The 18,738-nt window shown below is 43.2% G+C and overlaps 1 protein-coding gene and 1 non-coding gene across 2 annotated transcripts; both read right to left on the minus strand.

Annotated features, from left to right (window-relative positions):
* Positions 1-5,446: 5,446 nt before the first annotated feature.
* hspa9 (heat shock protein 9) lies at positions 5,447-18,127 on the minus strand. The gene is made up of 16 exons (XM_051420846.1): positions 17,814-18,127; positions 16,841-16,899; positions 16,518-16,605; positions 13,824-14,005; positions 13,496-13,620; positions 13,335-13,408; positions 11,622-11,728; positions 11,358-11,520; positions 11,179-11,271; positions 10,457-10,666; positions 9,703-9,930; positions 8,944-9,166; positions 8,489-8,583; positions 8,258-8,350; positions 7,867-8,007; positions 5,447-6,820 (listed from the first exon to the last, which is right to left on the minus strand). The coding sequence occupies exons 1-16, from the start codon at positions 17,892-17,894 to the stop codon at positions 6,725-6,727; spliced, it is 2,058 nt and encodes a 685-aa protein (XP_051276806.1). The 5' UTR covers positions 17,895-18,127; the 3' UTR covers positions 5,447-6,724.
* LOC127375312 (small nucleolar RNA SNORA74) lies at positions 10,849-11,049 on the minus strand. Its single transcript, XR_007887370.1, has one exon. It is a non-coding gene; the product is annotated as a small nucleolar RNA SNORA74 (small nucleolar RNA).
* Positions 18,128-18,738: the final 611 nt, after the last annotated feature.

The raw sequence follows: 18,738 nt of genomic DNA on the forward strand, positions 1-18,738 counted from the left end.
TTCACGAAGGGGAAGATACAGGCTGAAGAGGAAATTATTTACTTTACAGTTTACAATTGCAGATTTTATTTTAACAAAGATAAAAGAGAAAGAGTTTGAAATGTTTGGGTGAACTGAAAACACTTGTCCCCCCAACTTTGCCTGTTTGCCCTCCTGTCTGTCTTCATATTTGCCAGTTATAACCATAGCCACTTCATCTGTCTGGCTTTCACCCCTCTGTGCTCCTTTCAGTCTGTGTTCTTGTCTTTCTGTTTGTCTGAGTGCAGAAAAAGATAAAGGAATCAACCAGGAAGCAACATGCTTGAAGGGTAAACGCTCACAGACTCCCATCCACATATTTTTAGATGAACACAATATCAAACCAAATCTAAAACTGCAATGTTATGTTTAGCTGCTGGAATGTCACATCAAATCTGACATATTTGTCTGTCAGACTCAATAAATTATTTTAAAAAACGTAACTAATAACTTTCTGACGCCCACTGAGAAGTAAACAGCAAATAACACACCCAAGGTGTCAATCATATATGATGGTGGGTTAAAAAAAAGGAGCAGTTTGCTTTGACAGCAAAGCAACACATTAGGCACAAAGTTAGAATTTAAACAGATAAGATATGAACAGGGATATACTACAACCTCCGGTGATCATCAAACTTCAAACAAAACTCGCATTTTAATGTGTTGTTAAATATACCAATTACAGCTGCAGTAGGTCATTTTCATAAAAAACTTTTTGTCATATTTGCTGAAACTTTCACTATATCCTGACAGTAGAACATGAAACAATCTGTATTTTTTATGTTACTGGTGTTTAAGTCAATAAAGTCAACTTTATTGTCAATTCTGCCATTGACTACTAAAACAAAACAAAGGTTTAAAATAGTAGGATGAGAAAAAAAGACAAAAAAGTGCTAAGAATTTAAATATTAACAGGTTAAGCTGGGTGTCAGAGGGGGCAGACCGAGAACAAAATGTGTCATAATAAGTGCAAATAGAGATAAGTAATATTCCATCCACAGGCTTAGTAATTAGCAACAGATTATTGTAGTGTTTTGTACAAAGTGGCTCGCGCTGAGTGTAGGCGTGTGTGCGTATATGTTTGTATAAAAAGTCCTTATGGCTGGGGAAATTTGGCATTGTGGGTAAGTAACAGTCCAGATTTTTTGCAGGCAGAAGGGAGAGAGTTCAGCCTCCTGACAGCCTGACGTATAACGCTGCTACAGTCTTGAGGTATCTTCTCCCAGATGGCGGGAGACTGAGGAGGCGGTGTGAGGGACGGGTGGGGGTCACTCGCAATGGTGCTGGCTTTGCGGGCTGGATGGGTGTTGTAAATGTCCAGGAGGGAGGGGAGTGAGGCAGCGGTGATCGTCCCAGCTGCGTCCACTGTGCACTGCAGGGTCTTGCGGTTGGAGGCAGTGCAGCTCCCAAACTGTGCAGCTATGCAGCGTCAGACTGCTCTCAGTGATCCTACAGGAGAAGGAGCACATGATGGGTGCCGGGGATTTTGCTCTCTTGTGAAGATGCTGCCAGGCTTTCTTGCCCAGTGATGCGGTGTAATCTGTTCTGATGAAATTCCAAAAGAAGCAGCATGGCGCATCCCAGCGCATCTCTCCACTCTGCTCTGTGTAGAACACCACGGCTGGTCTACTTTTGACGGAAGCTGCAACCCACACGCGTCATGTAGCACTGGCAGGAAGTCAGACACAGAAACGCCATAGAGAATATGGTCAAATTTATTTGAAAATGAATAAATAGCATGTGCAGACTCTGGATGAAATCTCAACATTGTGGTACCAGACCAGTATTCAATCAGTCAGAGGCAGATTAGAGGAGATTTGAATCTCTGTGAATCTGAGAAGCACACCGCTCTGTATCATTTTTAATGACCAAATACACAATTAAACAACATCGGGCAGGCAACAGGCTCTGAAGACGCTCCGCTTCTGAAATGTTCTCTGTGGGATTTAAATACACACAGATCACAGAGCCAAACCGCCATAAAGTCGTACCCGGTGGAAGTACATGCTGTGTTGTTCTGTGCCAACATAATAATCTCATTGAAATGAATGAGAAGACAGCGTAATTTGACAGTGTTATCATCACCCTGAACTCATTCAGGCGGTCTCAGCCGGGTCTGCAGTTTGCAGCACAGGTGGCATGAAGCTGTCTGAAGGTGGGGCTCTTGACAGTGACAGAGTTACTGTGTGTATTCAGGGTTTTGCACAGCTGTTGTGTACACCATTTGAGGTGCTTATGCACAATCCGTCATTGCCGCTCTGTGGCCAGTGGTTTTGGTCACATATGGTTTTGCTTCTTTGGGGGCGAATAAAGTGTTTACTCTGGTCTGCACAGCTCCTGGAGAGAGCGCTGCATGTTGCAAAGAAGACTACTAAAGTGAACTAAAAAAACAGTAACCTTTGAAACAGGACTATGATGTTTTCATATTCTGACAATGAATAAAAACTAATGATGTGCATTAAAGCAATTTCACTTCATTATCTGATGTTTTAGCTTCTCCAGTGTTTCAGTGAATCAGCTTCTGATATGCAGTGGACAACACAGCTAGCTTTGCTAATGCTAATGCTAGGTGAGCAGGAACACAGACGGTAACTCGGTTTACTGAGGATATGATAGAACAACAACTGTAACTGTAATTTTTAATAAGATTTTCTTCAAAGACTAAAATGAAACCAGAATCAGCTGCCAAAACGAACACTGCTTTAGACCGGTTGCTTCATCAAACCCCAGCTTTTATTTGTCATTCTTTGGGGAGATGTTGTTATTTACAAGCTTTTTTCTGTATTTTCTATGAAGATCAGCACAAATTCAGTCGGAAGGATTATCTTTATGTCTCATTCATTCACTGTTCTCTCACTCTCCTGCTTCATCAGCTCACTGGGCGTTCACTCTTTCAGTTGAACCAATCAGGCTTTGACTATAGACACAAAGTCCTCCAGTCAGTCACTGCTCATCTGTTCTCTTTCAGCTGCCATTTCAGTGTGAAATCCTCCACCCTGTTCACCTCCAGTTCTTCATATCCAGTGTCCAGGTTGAGCTCATCAGAGACCACTTCGCATCCAGATCTTCAGCATTCTCTTCGTCCTCCACCACCACCAGTGTCTAGACTCCATCGGAGGTTTCCTATAGTAATCACTGCTTCATCAACACCTTCAAATACGAGGATGTCGCCATGGGGTCCAATGACCAAAGACATTTCTCATCTTCATTGTGCACATAGTGCATGGATAGAACTGTAGCTGTCAGTGGGAGCTTCCTTTCTCACATTTGCCTGGACTGGCTATAACATAATGAGAGAGCGGGCAGCTTTTTATCTTCCCTCTCATGATGGGGAAAGGGAGGAGAGGTCGCAGAGTCTGAGCCCCTTGTGTGTGTTGGCTTGTGATGTTTAAGTTGTTTTTTGTGCAGTGGACGCGGGGAGTTTGGTAAGCCCCTGTCTAAGCAGAGGATCACCCACTGGCTTTGTGATGGCACATCATAAGGCTTTGTGCTGGCAGGCGCCGTCCCTCCCACAGTTACTCATGTGCAATTTACACACAGCCCTGTGGCTCTGACAGCCGTGTTCAGCGGGACGTGCAGAGGGGATCTGAGGTGAAGTGACGTTGTTGGCTGTCTGTCCTCAGGTCTGTCTGCAGTAAGAGGTGACACAGTGGCTAGCTAGACGAGTGCCATTCATACTGCAGCGCGTTTAAACTTGTCCTGTCACTCAAGAGAACATACATTTGCATTTTTTCCGCTCCAGATGAGGCATGTGCTGCTCGCTATGAGTTAGAGCTTTGATTCTCTGGCCGACCCAACCTGCCGGGTTGGGGCCCAAAACTGCTGCCGTAGCTCGGGTTTGGGATTGATTTTTTATATATATTCAAAATGTATATAGTTGTTATACATAGCTTAGCTTATATAAAGTGTTAAAATGATTTATTTATATATTTATGTCATGCAGAAATTCGGGTCGGGCTCAGGTCGGGTCAGACCTGCTTTTTTAGGCCCAATCAACACTCTGTAAGTACAACAGGTAATCACAGTGAGTCTGTAACCCCGTGGTTTCTTACTCAGTGATTTGATTCATTGTAACTGTAGCCCCACTGTCCCTTTAAGAGCCAGCTTTACGGCTGTAGTCAGTGGTGGAGAGGAGGGACAGCTGTGTGTTGCTAGGCTCCAGCCTTACTTGCTGTTAAATCACTGTGATGTTTTCCTGCTAGCGGCTGGAGGAGACGGGAGCCGAGCAGAGACAGTCTTCCTCTGAAGAGGAAGAGGGAGATATAAACTTGGTTGCAAGTCCACAAAGTAAAAGCTCTTAAATGAGGAATTCAGCTTACTGTAAGCTTAATGAAATGATTGCTACTGTACCTCGGCCCCATTATAAATCTTTCTTTATCTTTAAGTAGAATAAACCCAGTCAGTAAACCGTACTACTACAGAGCACAATCGGCCGCATACTGCCAAAGGATTCATTCAAGTGCAAGTCTATTTTCATCTCCAACTTCTTTGTCTGTTGCTTTCAAGTGTTGCTGTAAAACAGCTGCAGAGAAGAGATACAGTATTGAGTGCTCTCTTTCAAAGTACAGACAATGCAGTCCCTCCAGGATTTCACTGGTTTGGGATGTTTTAGGCTTTTTTTTTTTATTTGCATTGAAATTTTGGGAGAAAGTAAAAATTGCAAAAATAGTTCCTTTTTTGTATAAGTCATAAAAGATTTAAGTGAGACTAAAATCAGTAGTAGTTTGGTGGCATATGGCCGAAGGACAGCTATGATTGGTGAAAATCTACAATGATTGAATGAATTTGCAGAAAAACTGCAGTGATTGGACAAAATTGCAAGGTTGCGCAGAACTCACTGGAACTGGCTGAATTTGCATCAACTTCAGATGATCAGGGGACACCCCCCTGAGTGTGCAGAGGCCTGGGTCTGAGTCCAACCTGCAGCCTGTTCTTTAGCTGCTACTAGCTAATACAAAGGCAACAGCCGAAGGCAAAGCCCCATAAATCATCTATAAAAGAGGAATATTTTATCAGAGTATGCATAACCAGTAGCATCATTAGCAATCAGTGCACATTTGTATATGCACTTAATTTAAAAAAAAAACCTTTATTCCATCTATTATAATAAACCTGATCCACTGCATTACTCCACAACACAATATCACAGGACCTGAGGACGACATCATTCAGCCACTGATGTACTGTAGGAAATCTCTGCAGTTAAAAAAAAAGCTGAAACATAAAGCACTGCTTCCCTCTGCTGGATGTTTGTGTGGCAAATTACAGACAAAAGAAAGGTAGGGAATGGTTGCACAGGATATCAGGAATTCTTGTCATAGCTACATTAATGAACAGAAGGTTGGCTTTTGGACAGACTGAAATGAATGTGCCTTTCTTAGTGTCATAAAAACTACTGCATGTACTGATCAGCCATTATCACACAGTGTCACATTTCAGATTTTTATTAGAAAAGACAGCAACAGTTATCATGACCCTCACTTTTTAACCCAGTAATAGAATCACACTCCTCAACATAAACAGGCCTCCCCCTTATTTCAGTTCAGTATGCTGCCTCCTGCCTCTTTGCTCCCAGGATCGCCATCAGGCAGGAAGCAGCAACACTCACATAACACAGAGCAGTTTATGGCAGCAACTAAACTTCCTCCTGGAGGGGAATGACGGGGCTGGGCTCATACGGTTTCCACAGGCATGTACTGCTCTGTTGCATCCCAACCTGTCTGTCTGAAATGAGAAGTAAACTAAGGCCTCATCCTCTATTGTGCAATTTCAACATCCAGATTCACCCGACTGCTTTCTAGTTCAGCTGGAGTCAGCGCCACCTCCACACGTTTGACAGTCAGAACTCTGTTCAAGATCAACGCTACAAAAGAGGACGCAAAGAGCTAAAACACAGGGTTTCTCACAGGTCAAGGCCTTCCATTCTTACACTTTAAATATGAGAAATGAACTGAAGCTTGATTCCATCCTCACACACACACACATTATATTTATTTATATTCTGTGCCTCCCATTAGTCAGCAGGAGAATGCAGTCCCCTGGCCTGAACAGGCCTGTTTAAAATGTCAGAGGACATGAGAAGAAACAGAAGCAGATTTCAGGAATAAGATGATGAAATGAGAAGAGCTCATTACTGCAGTCCTGCATCCGTGTAGAAATCTTTAGAGAGCACTCACTACAGCTGAGAACTGACAAGCTTCTGACATAAAGAGCCTTAAATATTCCTGTGCAGTAACTTCCCACCTCAGAGCTGCTGAGCACACTATTAAAACAAGTTAGCTATATGTGGTGAGAGCGCTGTACAATATGCTACTGTGTAGATGAGGGGAGCTCAAACAGGGTACAAGCTTCTGAACTCAACTGGGACAAACTGATCAGAGCCATAAACAAGCTGAGGAAAAGATGAAACCTACATGATGTCTTAGACAAAGAAAGAATTTTTACTACCTCAATTAACAGCTTTGTAAAAATAAACACATTGTTTATGAGACAATTAAATTACAAACAGACAGGATATCATAGGACATGGAGGAGCGTACATTGACGTTTATCTTTTCACTAGAGTATTTTACTGCCAAAACACAGTAGAATAATATATTACGGCGAGAATGACTAAGTTTCAACTTGTCACTCGAGACTTCCACCCGCCCCACCCTGACAGTTCTGTTGTCATGGAAACCACGTGATACATCCAAGTGCAAAAGGTCTACTGCTGGCCTTCTTTCTTCTCTCCCTCTGATGAGCCCGAGCTGCTTCCGCCGCTGCCGCTGCCGCCGCTGCTGCCTTCGCGCTCCGCTGCCATCTGCAGGAAGGAACGCGTTAGAGGGGAGAATGTGTCAGACTGCTGGCAGCGCTTCATCTTACACAATGTAAATTCAGTTTCCAATCATTTCTGACGATGGGTTTTGAAAGTGGCCCAAAGAATCAGAAAGATCAGATTCCATGTGATTTGTGCTGTTCACACTGTCATCAAAAGATCAGATCTGAGTCACATATGATGTGCAGTCAAACAAACACTTGTTCCATATCATCACTTTGGGTTTCAGGAAATTGGGATTGGCATTGTTCAAAGCATTCATCAATAAATCCAGAAAGATGTGTCCTGATTTGATATATTATTCAATAGTATAATTTTTTTAGACAAATAATAGTCACACTGGTTTAAATAATCTATTTGAGTATTTCCCAGCAAGAGTTTAGGGCCAAAATACAGTCAGTGACTGAAGCAAATAAAAGCCTGGGCTATTCATTCAGTTTTTCAGTATAGATACAATAGTGAAAAACAAAGTTTATAGAAGTCCTTTAGCAATGATTGTACACTGTCACTTTATTTATATACTTTGTTTAACCAGCAGTTCAGATTAACTTTGATTGTATGTTTTGATCATGATTACATAATGTTTGCTAATTTCCAGAGTAAGGCATCAACAAACAAATATGACAGGATTGTTTCATTTCAAATACTACAAGATAGATTATATATTATATAACTATATAACACTTAAAATGATTCATTTCCAAACCCACCCAGTAACATCGTCAGAAAATGGGTGTTCAGGCAGTGTGTTATTTCTATACAATATTTCCTTGGTTAATTCATTAGACGATGCTTTGTCTTTGTCCTCCTTCAATTGAACTCACTGCTGTCTCTGTTTCAACTTCATTATGAAAGGCCATTTCAGGGCTGCCAGGTTGTAAAAGTGCTGTCCTATAATTAGATATGCTCTTACAGCAATAACACAAGTGTATGAGCAACCAAGGTCTCTGGGAAACATGGTCTTACATTAACACTACAACTGTTCACAAACACGACCCAATAGTAATAATTCTGACTGTGAACGCTCCTACCTTCTTGTAGGCCATTTCAAAGAGTTTGAGTGACGCCTGCTGCAGGGTGGTGGCCGCCTGTTTGATGTTCTCTCCTGTTTCTGAGTCCTTGTTGGCCAGAAGATCCTTGACCTTTGAGATCTCCTCCTTCAGCTTGGTGCACTGCGAGGAGACAGAAGCGGAGAGGAAACAAATAAGGCTGGAACGTGCATAAACACATCACAGGAGGACGGTCCAGTCTTTATGGCACAAATACATACTAGGGAGACATGTCAGTGGCTGTGTTGGCAGCAGTCCAACACTTTCAGACAGTATCCCGACAATTAACTCCTCCATGAAGCAAGGTGGTCGATGCAAAGCAGCAAATTTACAGAGCTAGCTTGATCTGAGTGAATTAAAAATAAAGATGTACCTCATCAGCAGGAAGCTGGTCCTTGAACTCCTCCATCTTGGATTCTGTGTCGTGGACGATGCCCTCAGCCATGTTGACGGCCTCCACGCGGTCCTGCGCACAACAAATATGAGGGTTAGAGTGGCGACAACAGACCAAACATCAGTGAAGTACAGTAAACACGCAGAAATGTTCCGAACCAACGGAACTCAATATTAATGTGAACGTTAATCCGCTGCTCCCGGTCCTTACCTTCCTCCTCCTGTCCTCTTCTGCGTACCTCTCGGCATTCTTGATCATGTTCTCAATGTCGTCTTTACTGAGACCTCCTGAAGACTGGATCACAACTGAGGACAGTGCAGAGAGACGAGGACACTTAGACATTGGTACAACTGGTGATAGAACAGTTAACAGAAGACACATGGAGCAAAATCCCCAAAATGCTGCTCCAAAACAAATTTCATTAATTTTCCTTTAATTAAAGATGAATATTCCGTGTTTGTTTACTGCAACGACATTTTGTTGCCAAGCTTATTGACAAGAAACTACAGAAACAGTTTAGTCCTCGGTGGTTATAGCAGCATGCATAAACATTAGCATTTAGAATTCATTCATTCCCACTGAAGGCTGAAACATCAAAAACATTGTGATAAGACAAACTTCCGTTCAGCAATCCTGTGAAGACAACGCTCGTTAGTGTATCTTACTCTGCTGCTCTCGGCCCGTGCCCTTGTCCTTGGCTGAGACGTGGACAATGCCGTTGGCGTCGATGTCGAAGGTGACCTCGATCTGAGGGACGCCGCGGGGGGCGGGGGGGATTCCCACCAGAGTGAACTGACCCAGCACCTTGTTGTCCGTCGCCATCTCTCTCTCTCCCTGACACACCTTGATCTCTACCTGAGTCTGTCCGTCAGCCGCTGTGGAGAACACCTGGACGGGAGCAAATACAGGAACTTTAGGACACGTTCACACGCACATTTGACACCTTAAAGGCAAACAGTCAGGGTTCCCACTCTTTTTAAGAAATCTTTTCCCAGGAGTTTTTCCTCCTTTCTCTGACAATACAGGAGAGCATTTGCTCACGGTGGTGGTCAGCATCACGTTGGCTCGCTTTTGTGGCACGCTTGGCTGTTCGAACCACAGCGGCCTCAGCAGAGCATAAATAACTGTTTAAATCGAGTAGAATTTATTTTATATTACAATATAAACTATTTTTGACAAAGTATAAGTGTTTGTTGCGTGAATGTAATGTTATCTATTTGAGGGGCTAAAATACAATTCAATTTTTCCAGCAGAACATAGTTCATTATCAGGATATCTGGTCATTTTAATCCATTTCCGGGTGTTTCCGTGACTGGAAAACTTGTTTCTAAATTTCCAGGTTTTCCAGATATTCCAGGATGCATAGGAACCCTGACAGCTCATTATAAAGCAGCCACAGCACCCTGCACTGTTGCTTTCAGTACCTGGCTCTTCTTGGTGGGAATTGTGGTGTTCCTGTTGATGAGCTTGGTGAAGACTCCACCTAGGGTCTCGATACCCAGAGACAGCGGAGTCACATCCAACAGCAGCACGTCTGTGACATCACCAGCCAAAACGCCACCCTGGATGGCTGCTCCTATGGCAACGGCCTCGTCGGGGTTGACAGACTTGCTGGGAGCGCGGCCGAACAGGTCCTGAACCGTTTGCTGAACCTGTGGAGACAAACTGAACGTTACATTTATTCAACCTTTATTGAAATCTCAAGCAACCTCTGATGTGGAGAGTACTATTCAAACCACTGCAGGAGAAGGTCTACTGAATTACAACTGATGATGGCCTGCGAACGCTTCTTTGGTTCTCTTTTTGCACAGCAATAATATTATTATTATTTGAGCCACAATTTTTAAGATAAAAGTCTACAAAGTGCCACACAGAAAGTTACTCCCAACAAAGAGAGTAAACACATTTGACAATAAAAAGCTAACTACGTTATATTTCAGTAAAAATTGCTGTTTTGTGCTTGTGTGTGATCTTATCATTACTAACCAGAAGAGCTAAAAATGAGTGTTCTAACGATGTTGCTTAAACCTTCAACAATAATAAACCCACATTACTTGTAATATAACTTTTGTCCAGCAGATGTCACTCTTCACAACACTGGACTGTCATTCTCTACAACGACTCTTGTCAAACGGAAGTGAACACGATTTTCAAGGCAAAATAAACACATGTTGTTACCTTGGGCATACGGGACATTCCTCCGACCAGCAGCACCTCTCCAATGTCTCCCTTGGACACCTCGGCGTCCTGCATGGCCTTCTGACAGGGGGCCACGGTGCGACGGATCAGGTCGGCCACGATGCCTTCGAACTGAGAGCGGGTCAGCTTCATGTTGAGATGTTTGGGACCGGAGGCGTCCATGGTCAGGTAGGGAAGGTTGATGTCAGTCTGAAAGAGAGAATGAGCAGAATGTGATCCACACTGGGTTTCACCACTCCACATGATCAGTAACTAAATGTCTGACAACGCCTCCAATGACAATCACAAATGCTTGATTCCATTTGTTTCCCATTCAAATAATCATCAATCCATAAATCATTTTATCCTTCACTTTCCTTCCATGAGCAGGTGTTGTATGGCCCTGTACTAGGCCTGCCCTGCTGTCAGTATCAGGACAGTCCACTCTCACTGGGCCGAGTCCTGCAGCAGCTCAGCAGCAGCGGACTCTAAAACAGAACCCGCTGCAGTGAAGCACAACACAGGACCTTCTCTACCAGCACTGTAACACTGAGCCAGACACACACAGTCTGGACAGCTGACTGAGAGCTGGACTGTGGGTTCAGGGCTAAAGATAATCTCAGATTAGTGAGAGTGAAGAGCACACAGGTTTTTAGGGACTGTATTTTCCATCTGAACTGTGTATGTGTATTCTGACTAAAGGGTAAGGGTGTTCTGTGTACCTGCAGTGAAGAGGACAGCTCACACTTGGCCTTCTCAGCAGCCTCTCTGACTCTCTGAAGAGCCATGTTGTCTTTCGTCAGATCCACACCGGACTGAAAAAGACAAAACACTCATGAAATCCTGAAAATACAGACTGAGCTACAGATGAGGGGCGTATCTAAAGACCTGAATTATTTACCTCTCTCTTGAACTCCTTGACGATGTGTTTGAGGAGGTGTTGGTCAAAGTCCTCTCCTCCCAGGAAGGTGTCGCCGTTGGTAGACTTCACCTCGAAAACTCCCTTCTGGATCTCCAGGACTGAGATATCAAACGTACCTCCACCCAGATCATACACAGCGATACTAGAGACAGATACGGGTCAGTTTAATAACACAGGCAACACAAAACAGCAACTCCAAAAACAGAATGACATATCAAGCACTCCCAGTGTTTCTCTACTCACATCTTATCCTGGGTTTTGTCCAGGCCGTAGGCGAGGGCAGCAGCTGTTGGCTCATTGATCACTCGCAGGACGTTCAGACCAGAAATCTGACCAGCATCTTTGGTAGCCTGGAAGTCACAGAAATACATCACACATAAGGGAATGTTGGGTTAAGGATATCTTTATTATCCATGAAGGACAAATGTTGTACAGCCAGCAGTACCACTAGTGGTCATTTAAAACATTTTGTTTTAAATGACGCTGATTATCTCAAAATTCCAGATAATCAGCCATCTATAGTAACCACAGGACCTTCTGACACAATAAACAATAAATACTGTACAAAAACCTGTTATTTAAGAGGCCAATGACAGCAGGAACTAATGAGTGCAAGTCTGTTGGTCCTGCATCTTGGCAGGATCAGCAGCCAGACGGAAGCAACTTAAACTCCTCAGACAGGTAGACAGCTGGTGGCAGGATCAGCCAGGATACACTGGGACCTCGCCTTGTACAGGTGTGGAAGGTCATTTAAGGTTGTGCTTCCTATTGTGTTTCACACTTTGACAATACGCTGCAAACTATTTGTTTTTGAGGGTCAGCCACTGTAACAGGTGACAATGGAGAATGTGAGGACTGAATGGAACAGGAATAAAACTTTCTGATGAAAGGTAATGTCAAAATTAAAAATTTGAACCTTTCGATAAAAATACATGCACTGATGAGTGTTCCAACACGCAGCATCCACGTGAAGCTCAAAGGCCAACTTGTTGTCTGTTACAGTGCCAAGATATCTGTACTGCTGCACAAACTCAACAGCCTGATCATTAATGACCACAGGAGAGATGCCTAGAGAATAATTCCTGATATCTAATATCTTGGACACGTTGGCCATCCAATATTTTATTTTGATATTAAAGACAAATAAATCTGATTGACAAGAGCTGTGACACTGTTTACAAAAAAAGTGACTGGCGGTCCTATATTAGGCCTCTTCAGCCTTATTTAAGCAGCCCCTAATTGCTTTCAGCTGATAACAGATCAGTTTATTATCAAATCATTTAAAGATGAAAACGGAACACTGAACATAAACTTTGTCCATATTTTTTGATTTACACTAACGTGTTAAAGTAAGTCCCAGACACCATGTCCTTTAATGCTCCAACCTCTGATGAGTGAGACATGGTTCACTTTGAAAAGTAGATGTAGAAAGGTTGTATTTCATGCCACAGTAAGTGAATAAAAATGCCACAGGTGGACAGACTGATCAGGAAAAAAGTAGCTAGACAGGCAACCAGTTACACCTTTCATAATCTAATCAGAAGACTAGTGGATTTGGTTTAAATGCTCCTTCCAATAACTCTATATTTTGGACAATCTATCCGTGCTTACTTCTCCTGTTAAATCAAAGATGTTTAATGAGCAATCTCCAGAGTAGTGACTCTCTCCCAATTAAACAATCTCTGACTAGATGATTTACAGAACCTTAACACTAAAGCACATCAGGAAACAAATAATAGTACAGAGGGTGTTTCAAAATCCTGCAGCTGCATGGTAGAGGGCTGAGTTTAGTGCATTAGAGCTGGGTTCTTTCTGAAATATGACACATTTTGATTGTTTAAGTGCTCATGTGAATACTTGTATAGGAATTTATCAGACTGGTTCCATTTAGGGAGATACACACTGGTGCATGAAAGTGTAGTTTAAGAGAGGCATGACGTAAGAGTGTGTGTGTACCTGTCTCTGAGAGTCATTGAAGTAGGCTGGTACAGTGACCACAGCGTTCTTCACTTTGGTTCCCAGGTAGTTCTCTGCAAGACAAATACCAATCATTACCGGGACAAACACTCGCAATAGGGATGACAAACCGGATTCATGCAGCGCTTCTGCAGTCATACCTGCAGTCTCCTTCATCTTCATCAGGACAAAGGCTCCAGCCTGGCTGGGGGAGTACATTTTCCCATGAGCCTCCACCCAAGCATCACCATTAGAGGCACGGACAATCTTGTAGGGGACGTTCTTCCTGTTAATGAAACAAATTGAACTTTTCATTTTGTCTAAAATCTCAGACATGTACTTTAAGTTTTTGTAAACTTAGTTATCTGGGTCCAAGTTTTCACTAGTCCGCACTGAAATATTATTTAAAAAAAATAAAAATCTATCCCAGGGAGGAGAAGGCGTGATCAATGTTTCAAGTGGAGAAACAAGGTCACAAGGTGTACTCACATGTCTTTCTGGACCTCGGCATCGTCATAGCGACGTCCGATCAGCCTCTTGGTGGCGTACAGTGTGTTCTGGGGGTTGGTGACAGACTGACGTTTAGCGGGCATGCCCACCAGACGCTCCCCGTCTGCTGTGAAGGCGACGACTGAAGGAGTCGTCCTGGCTCCTTCAGCGTTCTCCAACACCTGAGAGACAGAAATAAATCTTCAGACTGGGGCCATCAGCGGCCATCTTCCCCAACTGATGGTGGTCTGTCAAACTACTGCACTTTATCTGTACGTATGTTAAAGCTTTCAGAGCACAGAAAATAACGACTTCATAAAATCACCTTGTCTTACAGAAAGATCCTTATTTCCATTAAAGTAAAGTGAAAACCACTAAAACTGGATAAGAATGTCTGTAATGAAGATAAAGATCAGTTTGCAAAGCAAATATGGTGAGTGATGTTTAGAAACAGCATGAAGACAAAGACAAACAAACTGATGTAAAAAACACCAACAGACACAAACAGAGGCAGTGTCACTCTAGGTACCACGAATTAAAGGGGGGGGCAACATGTCAGCTCGAGTCGAAAATGTTTACCGAGCTCTCACACGCAGTGTTGTCACAACAAACATTAGGGGAATTCCTCCTCTGACTGTTTACTGGCCAAAGACAGACTGATAATGTATCTAATTGAAGGGGCCACATTTTTAATGTGTGACAGAAAACACAGACATCAACTTTAAGGTTGCTGCATGCTCCTCTGCTGCTATTGATATTACAGCTCTACAGAACAAGCCATGATGCTTTTATATCACCCAACATTGAGCCAGACCTTTTTGTTACACCATTAACAAATATATCTTTTAGAAGGCAAGATTCAAAGAGATTCATGAGGCATCAGAGGGTACATGTGATGGGATGGGTCTGTATCTAAACATCCAAGAAATCAGTAATCAAGGAAAATCTACACAGACCAAAAGACACTAAGGGCCTTATTTAAAACCATCTATAGCGCATGGTCTATAGAGGAGGGCGATATATAGCGTTTGCGATATCGTCATTGTTGTTTTGACGATGTGCAGATTTCCATTCTCGAGTATTTAAATTACTTCGCCAAAAATATTGAAACGCATGTGGAAACTCCTCACATCCATTAATACACGGTGCAGCAACGCTCTCTACAGCATGGCAGGATTCAGTCACACGACTCGTGGACCTACGTGATCACATGATGTGATCACATGATGTTATCACATGACCTCTCGCTAGCGTCCTCCTTGTAACAGTTTAGCGGCGCGTTGTGATGGTAGAGAGAAAATGCAAGCACCTCCAGTCCCTGGAGCTACCGGTACTTCCGAGACGTGGGTCTACCTCTCTGGCATGGAAATGGTTTGGTTTCGAAGAGACTGATAAGGGTCTGTGTCCACCAAACACGTTTTTAGTGCTAGCAGCGCCTATTTTGAATACAAATCCTATGAGCTTCAGCTTTCAGAGCGCTAAGCGCCTTCAGTGGTAAAAAGATGTCAGCGGAGAGGTTTTTTAGTGCAGCGCTCAGAGTGTTTCAAGTTGAAATCTGTTCAACTTTTAACACCGCTGGGCGCTCGGAAAATGAGTTTTTGAGCACTCTCAGCTCTGAAAACGCGTTTGGTGGACACAAGCCCTAACTCAGACAATTCCAATCACATTTTAAAGGATATCGACTGATTATCGTTATCGCCAAAAATAACGAGATATTATTCGCCCGTATCGCCCACCCCTAATGGTCTATAGCTCATTTAGGTTGTGACCAACTCCACTTTGGCATAATCTAGGTGCAAATTGCTGTATTTAGTCTCTAAATTAATAAATGTGATTTGGGCATATTACAAATTAAATTTATCAGTGTCATCTGATGACCTAGGGACAGCTGGCATTAGTCTCCAAATCATCTGACAGGAGGCTACAGACGTCTGTTACAGAGGTATGTGGTCCGCTGCCTTCGCCATCTTCCAATCCTCTGTCCCAACTCCATCTGACTGTATGTGAGCAACTGCACAGACACTTAACTGGGGATGAGGAGAGGAGCACTGTTGTACTCACTGTGTGTGTGTGTGTGTGTGTGTGTGTGTGTGTGTGTGTGTGTGTGTGTGTGTGTAACACAGGTGCATCTTACTATCTGAGTGATGCGCTCATTAAAAAGCAGGAAGAGACTGACTTTAGAGTGGGTTTTTGTTGGTCACTGGCACAATCACTTTCTGCTACCTCACCATAGCAATGCACCAACAATGCGCCGGATCACACTCATTTTAAGAGCAACACCCCCATGAATACACACATCTAGCCATGACACTTGTTGTGTGCCAGGTGTAATATAGGGTCCTAACTGTTGTTTGCATTCATTAAAAGCCAGAGGCGCTAACAGGCTTACTTTACAGGTTTTAAAATGGTGTAAGTATTAAGAAATAAACACAAATAGTTGTGTAAAGAATGAAAAAAATTAAAAAGAGCTAGAGCGAGAAGATAACGTCGATTCCAACTGCTGCACAGCTGACCAATCACGGCACGATGTGGGCGTGACTGTCGGATCTGCCGCTTCTGACAGTTATATAGAGGGTCAGACACCGAGAGGCTGAATTTCCCTTTGGGATCAACAAAGGTTGACTTAAACTTATACTGATCAGCTGAGCACATTTAGTACCGTCCATGACAGACGTGTGAAGTGTTCATCCTCACCTTGGCCTGTTTCCCCTCCATGACTGCGACACATGAGTTGGTGGTTCCCAGGTCAATGCCAATGACTGCGCCCTTGACAGCCTCTGACCTACAACACATACACACTTATATTGTAAATGAATCATGTTTTGCTATAATATTCTACCAGTCAACAGGAGCCTATAACACCACTATAACCTGTATGAGAAACTGAGTGACTAATGTGGACTGACAGTCACATTGATCCTAGAGTACTTACACTGGAGTATCAACTACTGTTTAATGAATGATAGCACCCATTTTCAAGGTGCATTTTACAGGAAACATCTTGTGCTCATACTCACGCATAGTCCCTCCTGGACAGAGCTCTGAGGGCATCGGGTTGGAAGCCACTCCAGCATACCTGAGAACACATCACAAAGCAGTCAGACAGCTGTTTCAGCAATAACCTAACATATAACATACATAATACATCCAATGAACCCATGTCAGCTCTTGTTTGGTTGATTAATGTCATCAACATCATTAAGAATCCTGTTACTAATTTAACATGACATTGCAAACAATAAAGTTTAATTTAAGACCTTTATCAGAGTAGACACAGATCCCAAACAGATACTGCCATACACCTTTACACCTACAGGAGGTGGAAGGCTTGAAAGACAGCTGGCAGACGGACAGACATCTATCAACTACTGTGTGACAACACATCATCAAAAAGTAATGTTAATGTTCATTTGGAGCCAAACGAATACTGCAGACGATCAATGAGACCGTGTTCATTACGCTGCGGAGCAACATGTGACAAATGTTTCAGCACGTTGGGAGGAGGAAGAGGAGGAAGAGGAGGAGGAGGAGGAGACCTCACTGAAGGTCACTCATCCGACTGGAGTCCTGGAACCAGCACACACACTCTCACAGCACACACGCCGGCTTACATCGAGGAAATCAGACCCTGGAACAGTTCTTACTGAGCTACCACGATGCAGTGCGTAGTTACGTAGTTAACTCAGCTGCGTGACAGGTAACAATGACAATGTAGGCTGTTAGCTTAGCCCCAAGGACCTATATCACGCAGTGTAACTCCACCAATGAACAGACAGCGTAACACCGACCAACAGAAGAGTGAATCACTACACTGTAATACCGCGGCCCGCTTCCTGACAGCTAACTACACAGTACAGTGTGCTAGTCACCATTAAGTAAGCCGGCCTCAAGCTAACAGTTAGCATGCTACGCTAGCCGGAGGCTTGTCCAATCTTTAAACCACGCTGAATATTAACACCGGAATAAAGATTACTGTTGTCTGAAACTCACCTTCTTGATTAAAGAGGACGCGTTCCGGGCACAGGTCCTGGTCGGGAGAGTCCTTGAAGCGCTTCTGGCCACACTCAACATTCTGCTAACAGGCTAACAGGCTAACTCAATGGGAGAAACTTGGTTTAATGTGGAAACAGACAGTGAACTGTCGAACAGCGAGCTTTAACTACAAAGTGTCCGGATGTCTTCAGACTTCCACACGGTGTTCCCGGGGTAAGAGCAGCGCTCAGCTCCAACAGGACTGCTTGTGTTCGGACTGGAGGAGCGAGGGGACTGCGGAGCTTCTTCTGGAATGATCCAACACATGTTGCACCATGCAACGCTGAAGGACCCCTAATGGGACGGCACGTTTACTGCCTGAATGGTTTGAAACAGTTAAAAACATATTATTGAAGTATTTGTGAAATGAATATACGTATTTTATCAATATATGATACAAATAAGATACTAAAGGTTTTTTGATCTAGAAACTGAAAACATATCTGCTACTTTTTGCCTTTTTGTGATCATGCACAGAATAGGGCGCATACACGTAGTGGGCATGTGAAGGTCATGATGTAACAAGGGTTGCACGTGTGTTACGTCAGGGATGCTGAGTGAACATACCTGTTGTCATGAAATATTTCTATTGTTTATGAAGAGGCTTGTATCTGTGATCATTCATATTCACATCCATACACTCCTCAGAACTCTCTGTCCAAACAGAATGGGGAGCAACTTTAATTCACACTGGGAGCAGCCCTTTCCTTTGTCCTCCACTGGAATACATTCGGTCTACAACACTCAACCTTTTCCTTAAGAGCTCTCCTCTTTTGGATATTTCATATTATATTCAAAACAGTGCAATGAACCCAAATAGTGGACTCATCAACTCAGTGAACTTTGAGCAGATTCTTTCCTGTTGCAAGAACTTTTTTTTGTT

The sequence above is a fragment of the Dicentrarchus labrax genome, unplaced genomic scaffold (genome assembly GCF_905237075.1).
Source record: "Dicentrarchus labrax unplaced genomic scaffold, dlabrax2021, whole genome shotgun sequence".
NCBI classification, from domain to species: Eukaryota; Metazoa; Chordata; class Actinopteri; family Moronidae; genus Dicentrarchus; species Dicentrarchus labrax.